A 13,850-nucleotide genomic window follows, 5' to 3' on the forward strand; every position below is an offset into this window, starting at 1 on the left:
TTCCGCCGCTCTAACGTACTTACTACCACATATCTGCCCCCCTATTAGGAGCGCCAAAAAAAGCCAAAGAGCGGAATTTCGCTCAAGACGACACCTCAACCACCGTGGTGGTAAAAACACTAGAAACGGGGTGCTTGCGCCCCGTTTCCAGCGGTGAGCAATTTTGACCCTCTTCACTCTTATACTCCAATCCCTTTGTAATAATGGCTAACATACATTTGCTTTCCGAATTGCTTGCTATATCTGCATGTTAACTTTCTGTGATTCATGTACAAGAACACCCAGGTCCCTCTGAATACCAACATTTCCCAGTCTCTCATCATTTAAAAATATTCTGCTTTTCTATTTTTCCTACCAAAGTGGATAACTTTACACGTCTCCACGTTATATTCCATTTGCCATGTTCTGGCCCACTCAGTCAACCTGTCCCTTTGCAGTCTCTTTGCATCCTCCTCACAACTTACTTTCCCACCTAACTTTGTATCGTCAGCAAACTTGAATGCATTACACTCGGTCCTCTCATCTAAGTCATTAATATTGTAAATAGCTGAGGCCCAAGCAATGACCCTTGCGATACCCCACTAGTTACAATCCGCCAACCGGAAAATGACCCATTTATTCCTACTCTGTTTTCTGTCTGTTAATCAATCCTCAATCCATACTAATATATTACCCCCAATCCCATGAGCTCTCATTTTGTGTAATAACCTCTCACGTGGCAGCTTATTGAATGCTTTTTAAAAATTCAAATACATTACATCTACTGGTTACCCCTTATCTACCTTGCTAGTTAAAAACTCAAAAAACTTGAACAGATTTGTCAAACACGATTTCCCTTTCATAAATCCTTGTTGACTTTGCCCAATCATATTATGATTTTCTGAGTGCCCTGTTACCACATCCCTAATAATAGATTCTAGCATTGTTCCTACTACTGATGTCAGGCTAACTGGTCAATAGTTCCCTGTTTCCTCTCTCCCTTCTTTTTTAAATATTGGGGTTATGGTTGCTACCTTCCAATCGTGGGGACCGTTCTAGAATCTAGGAAATTCTGGAACATCAAAACTAATGCATCCACTATCTCTGTGGCCACTTCTTTTAAAACCTTAGGCTGTAAGGCATTGGGTCATGGGGATTTGTCGACTTTTAGTCTCATTAATTTTTCCTGTACTATTTCTTTATTATACTAATTACTTTAAGGTCCTCATTCTCGCTAGACCCTTGGTTCCCCATTATTTCCAGAATGTTGTTTGTGTCTTCTACTGTGGAGACAGATACAAAGCATTCATTTAATGTCTCTGCCATTTCCTTATTCCCCATTAAAATTCCCCATTAAAACTTCTCCTGCCTCTGCCTCTAAGAGAGACAGAAAGCAGGAAACTATAGACCAGTTAGCCTAACATCTGTCATTGGGAAAGTGCAGGAGTCCGTCATTAAGGAAGTAGTAGCAGGACGTTTAGAAAATCATAATGCGTTCAAGCAGAGTCAGCATGGTTTTACAAAAGGGAAATCATGTTTGACAAATTTGCTGGAGGATGTAACGAGCAGGATGGATAAAGGGGAACCAGTAGATGTCATCTATTTGGATTTCCAGAAGACATTCAATAAGATGACACATAAAAGGTTGCTGCGTAAGGTAAGAGCTTAGGGAGTTGGAGGTAATATATTAGCATGGATAGATTGGCTAACTAACAGAAAGCAGAGGGTCAGGATAAATGGGTCATTTTCAGGTTGGCAAACTGTAACTAATAGGGTGCCAGAGGGATCAGTGCTGGGGCCACAACTACTTGCAATCTATATTAAAGATTTGGATGAAGGGACCGAGCGTAATGTGGCCAAATTTGCTGATGGTGCAAAGATGGGTGGAAAAGCAAGTTGTGAGGAGGACACAAAAAATATGCAAAGGGATATAGACAGGTTAAGTGAGTGGGCAAACATTTGGCAGATGGAGTATAATGTGGGAAAATGTGAGCTTATCCACTTTGGTAGGAAAAATAAAAAGAAAATTATTATTTAAATGGGGAAAGATTACAAAAGAGAGTCTGGGGATCCTTGCACATGAAACACAAAAAGTTAGTATGCAGGTACAGCAAGTGGTTAGGAAGGCAAATGGAATGTTGGTCTTTATTGCAAGGGGGTGGAGTATAAAAGTAGGGAAGTCCTCCTACAAGTGTACAGGGTATTGGTGAGACCACACCTGGAGTACTGCGTACAGTTTTGGTCTCCTTATTTAAGGAGGGATATTCTTGCACTGGAGGCAGTAAAGAGAAGGTTCACAAGATTGATTCCTGAGATGAAGGGCTTGTCATATGAAGAAAGGTTAAGCAAGTTGGGCCTATACTCATTGGAGTTTTGAAGACTGAGAGGTGATCTTATTGAAACGTATAAGATTTTGAGGGGGCTTGACAGGGTAGATGCAGAGAGGATGTTTCCCCTTGTGGGGTAATCTAGAACTAGAGAGCATAGTTTCAGAATAAGTGGTCACCCATTTATAACGGAAATGAAAAAGAATTTCTTCTCTCAGAGGGTTGTGAATCTGTGGAATTCTCTACCCCAGAGAGCTGTGGAGGTTAGGTCATTGAATATATTTAAGGTGGAGATAGACAGATTTCTGAACGATAAAGGAGTCAAGATTTATGGGGAGCGGGCAGGGAAGTGTAGTTGAAGCCAAGATCAGATCAGCCATGAATTAATGAATGGTGGAGCCGGCTCGAGGGGCCAGATGGCCTACTCCTGCTCCTATTTCTTATGTTCTTATGTTCACTTATCTCTTTCTTTTTACATATTTATAAAAGCTTTTACAATCTGTTTTTATGTCTCTTGCTAGTTTACTCTAATATTTACTCTAATAAGGGAGCAGACTATTTTAGATCTGGTAATGTGCAACGAGTCTGGATTAATTAATGATCTTGTAGTGAAGGATCCTCTTGGGAAGAGTGATCATAGCATGGTAGAATTTCAAATTCAGTTCGAGGGTGAGAAAGCTAGGTCTCCAACTAGTGTCCTGGGGCTAGATTTTCCACTTTTTTTGCATGCTTAACGCCCACTTAATACCCATTTTACTCCTGAAATGTTGTATAATGCCCATATATCGCCCATTTAGCCACAAAATGGAAATTGACAGACCTTTTTCGGAAACTTATCGCTGAGCGTTACTTTCCCCATGTGCGTGACGCCAAGAAAAAATAATACCGCCCGCTCACTTTTTTGGGGCGGAATCATCAGAATGGGCGAAATCAATGCCCATAATATGTTAATTTCCGTGCTGATTTAACACGAGATTCAATAATACCGCCCGCCCAGTTTTTTTGGTCGTAAAGAGCATATTTACCGAAACAAGTGGCCATGAGATCGCCCAGCGTCACTTTCACGACCTCGCACACATGTCTCCTACAATATTGCTTGCCCAAAGAAACGCCCAGAAACAGTGGAACTGACTGAAACTAATCACAGCGTTATGGAAGCCATGTTCTACGTTACATGTCACAACTTTTAAAAAGCTGCTGTGCATCAACCTCGGGGGAGGTCGGATGCACTCTGGAGGTTGTTGGAGTTGATGTGAGCATCTGTACAAACATCTTGACCATACTGTGACCGATAGGAATTGAATGGGTGTCTTTGTCGGGACATTCATTGTTGGTGACCAAACGGTGGAAAACACAGAGCTACTGCAATGGGGCCTGTCCTTTCTCACCCTCTCTTGGAGACCAATTACACGCAGCAGACTCGGAATCGCCGAAGGTACGCTCCACAGCATTATGTGCCCAATGTAAGATGTGCCAGACTGATGAGGAGGAGCAGATGTTACACCCCCTGCAAGTACAGGGAGAAGCAGTCTGACCTCGACTTGCCCGACACCACCTGCCTTCGGAGACTGCGCTTCCACAAAGAGGTTATCACTGAGGTATGCCAGCTCATAAGGGGAGATCTGCACTGTCTGTCGAGGTCAAAGTCACCACGGCACTGTCGTTCTACACGTCGGGTTCTTTTCAGGCCACAACTAGCGACATTTGTGGACTTTCTCAGCATGCCACACATTGCTGCATTAGACAGGTCACTGAAGCCCTGTACACAGGCAGGAGGGATTTGATCAGCTTCCCGATGATCAGGGAAACACAGAGTGAGAGGGCTCTAGGATTCTCCAGAATTGCAAACTTCCCCAAGCTGCAGGAAGCAATAGACTGTACGCAGATCGCGATGCGGACACCTTTTCAGGATGCAAAGGTTTTCAAGAACAACAAGGGATTCCACTCCTTGAATGTCCAACTCATTGTCGACCACCAGCAAATTATTATGGCAGTGAATGCTCAATTTCCAGGCAGCATCCATGATGCTCCCATCCTGCGTGTGAGCACTGTATCTGACTTGTTTAACAATGAACCACAAGGTCAATGCTGGATGCTTGGTGACAAAGGATATGGCCTCGCCATCTGGCTGATGACCCCCCCCCTGCGCCACACCCACACCAAAGCTGAGAGTCACTTGCAATATCGTGGAGAAAACAATTGGAGTGCTTAAGCAGTGCTTTAGATGCCTGGACCACTCAGGAGGCAAGTTCCAATACCACCCTGAGCAGGTAGCTCAATTTGTGGTGGTGTGCTCCATGCTGCACAACTTGGCTATCAGGAGGGGACAAAAATTGCCTGATGAATCTGACAGTCCACCTCACCAGAGACAGGAAGAGGAGGACGAAGAGGCGGACGCTGACATCGGCCCACACAAGCAGGCTGATGCTGAAGCCATGCCCCCGCCCCTCTGTAGACCGCATGAAAGGACCCGTGGTGGCATCATAGCTGCAAGAGCCTTAAGTCAGGAACTCATCAATGATCGCTTTGCCTGAAAGAACGTTGGTGTTATTTACAAGGCTGACACACTGCTGGGTGTGCAGGTCATACATCAATGCTGGGCATCACCTTGGTAACAGTTAAAGTTTAAGTTGATTGAAGTTAAGTGTGATTATACCCTTTGATGTTAAGGAATCACCAGCGTGTAATGGTGCAGCTATCTGAGCCAATGCGCAATAAGGTTTTTTTAAATAAAAAACATTTAAACCGAACATTTGTCTGAAATCATCAGTATTTCTGTAAAAAAAAACCTTCCCCCCCGCTTCTCCTCCCCACCTCTACCCCTTCCTCTCCTGACTCCAAGCCGCCTGGCTGAGGAGCTCCTCAGGCGATGCTTCATTGGGGGGGTGGGGGGGACAAGAGGGTGAGCTGCTTGGATGGGAGAGGACGGTCCCAAGGTGGGAACGTACTCCAAGCCAGAAGCAAGATGTTGCTGCTGGCTCTCATGTGTGGTTGGCAATAGGGGTGCGGCACCTTGAGGTGCAGTGCCGTGCTCCGGGAGTCCTCTGCCACCAGTGTTCCTGGCTACCAGCTCCAGGGTCTCCATCATCTCTTCCATGTTATATCTTATTTGTTGGACAAAAACTCGGTGCCAACTATATTCTTGGTGCTTAGTAGGCTTTTTGCTGATGCTGAATCTCCCTCGTGCCTCCCACAACAGGCAAACAAGCACACACGACAGCCACACACGCCTTCAGTCCCTCTGAGCTCCCTCTCTCTCTGTCTCCTCTTCTGCGCATGTCATGATGAACCTTGACCTCTTGAATCGCGGGAATTGAGCGTTGCCATGCCGTTGCTAAGGACGGCGACATTTTACGGCAGAAGATCAGCGAGATTTAATGCTACCGCCCATTTCATATCGCTCGCGGTAATGCCCGTTTTCAACAATGGAAACTAGGTGTTTTGAGAATGGGCGAGAAGCCGGCGATCTGAAAACCCTTTTTTACCGCTCACACCGGAAATAACGCCCATTTTTGGGCGATAAGCACAAAAGTGGAAAATCTAGCCCCTGATCTTAAATAAAGGTTATTACAAAGGTATGAAAGCAGAGTTGATTAAAGTGGACTTGGAAAATATATTAAAGGGTAAGACAGAGAAGATAGCATATGAGAGCAAACTAGCAAGAAATATAAAAACAGACAGTAAGAGCTTCGATAGTTATATAAAAAGAAAGTGAGTAGCTAAAGTAACGTTGATCCCTTAGAGGATGGGACTGGAGAATTAATAATGGGAAAATGGGAAATGGCAGAGACTTTGAACAAATATTTTGTATCGGTCTTCACAGTAGAGGACACTAAAAACATCCCAATAATTGATAATCATGGAGCTATTGTGGGGAGAGGCGAGGACTTAAAACAATCACTATCACTGGAGATAAGGTACTAGGCAAACTAATGGGACTAAAAGGGAACAAGTCCCCTGGACGTGATGGCCTACATCCTAGGGTCTTAAAAGAAGTGATAGTGAATGCATTGGTTGTAATCTACCAAAATTCCCTGAATTCTGGAGAGGTCCCAGCGGACTGGAAAACAGCAAATGTAACACCCCTATTTAAGAAAGGAGGAAGAAAGACAGCAGGAAACTATAGACCAGTTAGCCTAACATCTGTCATTATGAAAATGCTGGAGTCCACCATTCAGGAAGTAGTAGCAGGACATTTAGTAAACCATAATGCAGTCAAGTAGAGTCAGCATGGTTTTATGAAAGGGAAATCATGTTTGACAAATTTGCTGGAGTTCTTTGAGGAAGTAACGAGCAGGGTGGATAAAGGGCAACCAGTTAATGTTGAGTTTTTGGATTTCCAGAAAGCATTCGATAAGGTGCCACACAAAAGGTTACTGCATGAGATAAGAGCTCATGGGGTTGGGGGTAATATATTAATGTGGATAGAGGATTAGCTAACTAACAGAAAACAGAGATTTGGGATAAATGGATGACTTTCAGGTCAGCAAACTGTAACAAGTGGGATGCCACAGGGTCAGTACTGGAGCCTCAATTAATTACTCTTTATATTAATGCCTTGGATGAAGGGACCGAGGGCAGAAAACGCTAGTGGGAGTTGTGTACAGACCACCAAACAGTAGTAATGAGGATGGGGACAGCATCAAAAAAGAAATTAGGGATGCGTGCAATAAAGGTACAGCAGTTATCATGGGCGACTTTAATCTACATATTGACTGGGCTAACTAAACTGGTAGCAATGCGGTGGAGGAGGATTTCCTGGAGTGTATTAGGGATGGTTTTCTAGACCAATATGTTGAGGAACCAACTAGAGGGCTGGCCATCCTAGACTGAGTGATGAGTGATGAGAAAGGACTAATTAACAATCTTGTTATGCGAGGCCCCTTGGGGAAGAGTGACCATAATGTGGTAGAATTCTTTATTAAGATGGAGAGTGACACAGTTAATTCAGAGACTAGGGTCCTGAACTTAAGGAAAGGTAACTTCGATGGTATGAGACGTGAATTGGCTAGAATAGACTGGTGAATGATACGTAAAGGGTTGACGGTGGATAGGCAATGGCAAACATTTAAAGATCACATGGATGAACTTCAACAATTGTACATCCCTGTCTGGAGTAAAAATGAAATGGGGAAGGTGGCTCAACCGTGGCTAACAAGGGAAATTAAGGATAGTGTTAAATCCAAGGAAGAGACATATAATTTGGTCAGAAAAAGCAGCAAAGCTGAGGACTGGGAGAATTTTGTAATACAGCAGAGGAGGACAAAGGTTTAATTAGGAGGGGGAAAATAGAGTATGAGAGGAAGCTTGCTGGGAACATAAAAACTGACTGCAAAAGCTTCTATAGATATGTGAAGAGAAAAAGATTAGTGAAAACAAACGTAGGTCCCTTGCAATCAGATTCAGGTGAATTTATAATGGGGAACAAAGAAATGGCGGACCAGTTAAACAAATACTTTGGTTCTGTTTTCACAAAGGAAGACACAAATAACCTTCAGGAAATACTAGGGGTCCGAGGGTCTAGTGAGAAGGAGGAACTGAAGGCTATCCTTATAAAGCGGGAAATTGTGTTAGGGAAATTGATGGGATTGAAGGCCGATAAATCCCCGGGGTCTGATAGTCTGCATCCCAGAGTAGTTAAGGAAGTGGCCATAGAAATAGTGGATGCATTGGTGATCATTTTCCAACAGTCTATCGACTCTGGATCAGTTCCTTTGGACTGGAGGGTAGCTAATGTAACACCACTGTTTAAAAAAGGAGGGAGAGAGAAAACGGGTAATTATAGACTGGTTAGCCTGACATCAGGAGTGGGGAAATTTGTTGGAATCAATTATTAAAGATGAAATAGCAGCGTATTTAGAAAGCATTGACAGGATCACTCCAAGTCAGCATGGATTTATGAAAGGGAAATCATGCTTGACAAATCTTCTAGAATTTTTGGAGGATGTAACTAGTAGAGTGGACATGGGAGAATCAGTGGATGTAGTGTATTTGGACTTTCAAAAGACTTTTGACAAGGTCCCACACAAGAGATTGATGTGCAAAATCAAAGCACATGGTATTGGGGGTAATGTATTGACATGGATAGAGAACTGGTTGGCAGACAGGAAGCAGTGAGTCGGGATAAATGAGTCATTTTCAGAATGGTAGGCAGTGACTAGTGAAGTGCCGCAGGGCTCAGTGCTGGGACCCCAGCTCTTTACAATATACATTAATGATTTAGATGAAGGAATTGAGTGTAATATCTCCAAGTTTGCAGATGACACTAAATTGGGTGGCGGTGTGAGCTGTGAGGAGGTCACCTGGAATATTGTGTTCAGTTTTGGTCTCCTAATCTGAGGAAGGATATTCTTAATATTGAGGGAGTGCAGCGAAGGTTCACCAGACTGATTCCCGGAATGGCAGGACTGACATATGAGGAGAGACTGGTTAACTGGGCCTTTATACACTGGAGTTTAGAAGGATGAGAGGGGATCTCATAAAAACTTACAAGATTCTGACGGGACTGGACAGGTTAGATGCGGGAAGAATGTTCCCGATGATGGGGAAGTGCAGAACCAGGGGACACAGTCTTAGGATAATGGGTAGACCATTTAGGACTGAGATGAGGAGAAACTTCTTCACTCAGAGAGTTGTTAACCTGTAGAATTCCCTACCGCAAAGAGTTGTTGATGTCAGTTCATTGGATATATTCAAGAAGGAGTTAGATATGGCCCTTACGGCTAAAGGGATCAAGGGGTATGGAGAGAGGGTACTGAGGGAATGATCAGCCATGATCTTATTGAATAGTGGTGCAGGCTCGAAGGGCTGAATGGCCTACTCCTGCACCTATTTTCTATGTTTCTATGTTTTTAATGTAGCCAAATTTGCTGATGATACAAAGATAGGTGGGAAAGCAAGTTGTGAGGAAGACGCAAATAATCTACAAAGGGATTTCGGTAGGCTCAGTGAGTGGGCAAAAATTTGGCAGATGGCCTATAATGTGGGAAAATGTGAGGTTATCCACTTTGGTAGGAAAAATAAAAAAGCAAATTATTTAAATGGAGAGCGATTACAAAATGCTGCAGTACAGAGGGATCTGGGAGTCCTTGCACGTGGAACGCAAAAAGTTAGCATGCAGGTAAAGCAAGTAATCATGAAGGCAAATGGAATGTTGGCCTTTATTGGAAGGGGGATGGAGTATAAAAGTAGGGAAGTCCTGCTCCAACTGTACAGGGTATTGGTATTACCACATCTGGAGTACTGCATACAGTTTTGGTGTCCTTATTTAAGGAAGGATATACTTGCATTGAAGGCAGTTCAGAAAAGGTTCAAGAGTTGATTCCAGGGAAGAAGGGGTTGTCGTATGAAGAAAGATTGAGTAGGTTGGGCATATACGCATTGGAGTTTAGAAGAATTAGAGGTGATCTTATTGAAACATATAAGGTTCTGAGGGGGCTTGACAGGGTCGATGCAGAGAAGATGTTTCCCCTCTTGGTGGAATCTAGAACTAGGGGGCATAGTTTCATATTAAGGGGTCGCCCATTTAAAACAGAAATGAGGAGGAATTTCTTCTCTCAGAGAGTCGTGAAGCTTTGGAATTATCTACCCCAGAGAGCTATGGAGGCTGGGTCCTTGAATATATTTAAGATGGAGATAGACAGATTTTTGAATGATAATGGAGTCAAAGGTTATGGGAAGCAGGTGGGGAAGTGGAGTTGAGGCCAGGATCAGATCAGCCATGATCTTTTTGAATGGTGGAGCAGGCTCGAGGGGCCAAATGGCATACTCCTGGTCCTATTTCTTATGTTCTTATGTTCTTATTCTCTTGTATATTCGCCCTCCTCCTGTCTTCGCCTGCTCCTGGGTATTGTGTGCCAGCTTGTCCTGCTAGAAAGAAGGGGATGTTAGTGGTAATCTAATAAGATGTCTTGAGTATGTGCATATCATGATAGAATACTTTGGCTGCTTTGTGAATAGTGGCAGAGGTGTGGAAAAGTGAGAGACTCAATCTTAATTACATAGAATTTACAGCACTGAAACAGGCCATTTGGCACAACTGGTCCAAGCTGGAGATTATGTACGACACGCGCCTCCTCCACTCTACTTCATCTAACCATATCAGCATATCCTTCTATTCCTTTCTCCCTAATGTGCCTATCTAGCTTCCGTTTAAATGCATCTATGCTATTCTCCTCAACTACTCCATGTGATAGCAAGTTCCACACTCTCTGGATAAACAAGTTTCTCCTGAATTCCTTAATGGATTTATCAGTGACAACCTTATATTTATGGCCCCTAGTTTTGGACTTCCCCTCAAGTGAAAACATCTTCCCTACCCTATCAAATACCTTCAGAATTTTAACGACCTCTATTATGTCACCTCTGAGCCTTCTCTTTCCTATAGAACATCATGGGTGGAGGGAGAAGAAAGAAATAGGTAATTGTCATCATTTAATCTATTTTTCTTGCATTTTCCTTTAAATGTCTATAATGTTTTATCTGGATGTTTTGTAAACAGGACCCAAAAGGTACCAACATCACCGTTGACGTGCTCTGTGGTATAATGCAGAATTCATCACTGGGCATACCCTATGACAGATATACTAAGGTTTCACAGCTCCTACTGAAGACGTATGAAGAGAAATGTCTAGATGCAAGTTACAGCAAGTTTGTATCTGATATGTTGAACACCTCCTGGGCTGCACCAGCAGCAGATGGAAGTAGGAAAGCAATCAGTATTTAAAAACTGCTTTTATCGAGATCTGTTTTATTGTGTTTTGGAATTCAAAAATAGTGGGAGGATGGAATAATTTTACACTTCATTGGCCCATTTTTATTGGGATCCTGAAGGAGTTTGTTGTTTATTTAATCTAAGTCTTACTGTTGTAATAATTGCACCAGTTAAAGTGCAATGCTGTGGCCTTGGTTATGTTAATATTACATTTACGGGACCACAATGCTGTAGAATCCATAATTTTGTATTATGGGATGGATTCTGCAGACACAGAAATACAGTTATTTGAAAGTCCTGGGGCAAAAATTTGGTTCAATTCAGTTTTTGCGCCCTGAGAATGGAGTGGAGCACTCAGGGAAGCGTTCCACACTTCTCTTAGGTCACTAGGCTGGGTGCGCAACTGAATATTCCATGCTAAAGAGCCGGCTTCATAGTGACCTCGGAGAGGCCTCCCTGCAACAAAAATAACTGGAACTAAAAACACAAAAAGCATTCCCTATACATTGCTCACCCCAAATAAAGTTAAATTGCAAATAAAATAACATATGAATCATAGTTACCTCATTCACTTCCTTAGGGCCCCGGTACAGTTCTGCATGACAGCTTTCTCTGTAGGTGTCACTACGGGGTGCTACGGGTGCAGCACAATCCAAATTTTGCTTCCGTGTCGATACCAGGAGTGTTGCACACCGGCGCGATGCTCCCGGGCGATGCTCCTCAGCGCCACTGGTACTGGCACGCTGAATTTGCCGAGCAGCGTGAATGTCGGCGCTCGTGGCTGCAAACCCTGTAGCGCCTCGCGAGGGGTGCTATCTAACCAAATTTCTCCTCCATGATTGCTGACTTCATTTCTATCTGCCAGATCTTTCCTAATGCTGGGCAAAGTCTGCAAAAACCAGTTGCTGGTCTGCATGGGTGATCAAAGCCATCTATTTAATAACCCTGTATCAGACACAAGACCATGGGCTAGATTTTCCATTATTTTGGCATGCATAACACCCTCTTAACATCTGAAATGCTGAATTGAGGTGTAACGCCCAGATATCACCCACTTAGCCACAAAATGGAAACTGACGCCCATTTTTCGGACACTTATCACCGAGCGTTACTTTCGCCATGTTCGCCGGGGAAAAATAATAATGCCCGCCCACTTTTTTGGGGCAGAATCATCAGAATGGGCGAACCCAACGCCCATAATATCGCCCAGCATTACTTTCGGCATGTAATTAATGCAGAGATTTAATAATACCGACCGCCCACTGTTTTTTGTCGTAAAGATCACATTTGCCGAAACTAACGCCCAGTATATTGCCCATCCTTGCTTTTGGCACCTCGCACACATCTCGCCGACAATATCAATCGCCGAAAAAAACGCCCAGAAAAAGTTGAACTAATCGGAACTACTCACAGCGGTATGGACGCCATGTTCTAAATCGCAGGTCGCATCATTTAAAAGGCTGCTCTGCTTCAACCTCGGGGGAGTTTGGATGAACTCTGGAGGAGTTTGGAGGTGATGTGAACATCTGAACAAACATCTTTTCATACTATGGAGGATTGGAATTTACTAGCTGTCTTAGTGGGGACATTCATTCTTTGTGAACAATCGGTGGAAAACGGATAGCTATTGGAATGGGGCCTGTCATTTCTCACCCTCTCTTGATGACCACCACATGCTGCAGACTCGAGATGGCAGAAGGTACATTCGACAATATCATGTGCCCAATGTAAGATGTGACAGACTGATGAGGAGGACCAGATGTTACACCCTCCGCAAGTACAGGGAGAAGCGGTCTTACCACAACTTGTGCAACACCACCTGCCTTAGGAGACTGTGCTTCCACAAAGAGGTTATCAGTGAGATATACCAGCTCATAAGGGGAGATCTGCAGCCTGCCAGCACCATCAGGACTGCACTGTCCGTCGAGGTCAAGGTCACCGCAGCATTGTCGATCTATGCGTCGGGTTCCTTTCAGACCTCTGCTGGCGACATTTGCGATATATCTCAGCATGCCACACATTGTTGCATTATACAGGTGACTGAAGCCCTGTACGTATGCAGGATGGACTTTATCAGCTTCCCTATGGCCAGGGAGGTTCGGACTGAGAGGGTTTTAGGATTCTATCGAATTGCTAACTTCCCCAAGGTGCAGGGAGCAATAGACTGTACGAACATCGCCATGTGGGCACCTTTTCAGGATGCAGAGGTTTTCAGGAACCGCAAGTGATTCCACTCCCTGAATGTGCAACTCGTTGTTGACCACCAGCAAATTATTATGGCAGTGAATGCTAAATTTCCGGGCAGCATCCATGATGCTCACATCCTGCGTGAGAGCACCATATCTGACTTGTTTACCAATCAACCACAAGGTCAATGCTGGATGCTTGGTGACAAAGCATATGGCCTCGCCACCTGGCTGATGACCCCCCTGATGACACCCACACTGAAGCCGAGAAGCGATACGAGAGCCACAGAGCCACTCACAATATCATCCAGAAAACCATTGGAGTGCTTAAGCAGCACTTTAGATTCCTAGACCACTCAGGAGGCGAGCACCAATACCACCCTGAGCAGGTAGCTCAATTCGTGGTGGTGTGCTGTATGCTGCATAACTTGGATATCAGAAGAGGACAATAATTGCCAGAAGGGTCTGACTGTTCACCTCAGGAGAGAGATAAAGAGGAGGACGAGAAGGTGGACGCTGACATCGGGCCAGATAATCAGCTGACGCTGAAGCCATGCCCAAGCCCCCCTGTAGGCCACAGGAAAGGGCCCGTGGTGACATCATAGCTGCAAGACTCTTATGTCAGGAGTTCATTAATGAGCACTT

The 13,850-nt window shown here is 44.1% G+C and overlaps 1 protein-coding gene across 1 annotated transcript in view; it reads left to right on the forward strand.

The window, feature by feature from the left end:
* The window catches only part of prss59 (serine protease 59, putative), a 135,885-nt gene that overhangs the window by 90,857 nt on the left and 31,178 nt on the right, over positions 1-13,850 (forward strand). Inside the window, exon 9 of the mRNA XM_070884081.1 lies at positions 10,807-11,008. Coding sequence (XP_070740182.1) covers positions 10,807-11,008 — 202 coding nt within the window. The remainder of the gene's footprint in view (positions 1-10,806; positions 11,009-13,850) is intronic.

This window comes from Pristiophorus japonicus, chromosome 6 (assembly GCF_044704955.1).
Source record: "Pristiophorus japonicus isolate sPriJap1 chromosome 6, sPriJap1.hap1, whole genome shotgun sequence".
Lineage (NCBI taxonomy): Eukaryota > Metazoa > Chordata > Chondrichthyes > Pristiophoridae > Pristiophorus > Pristiophorus japonicus.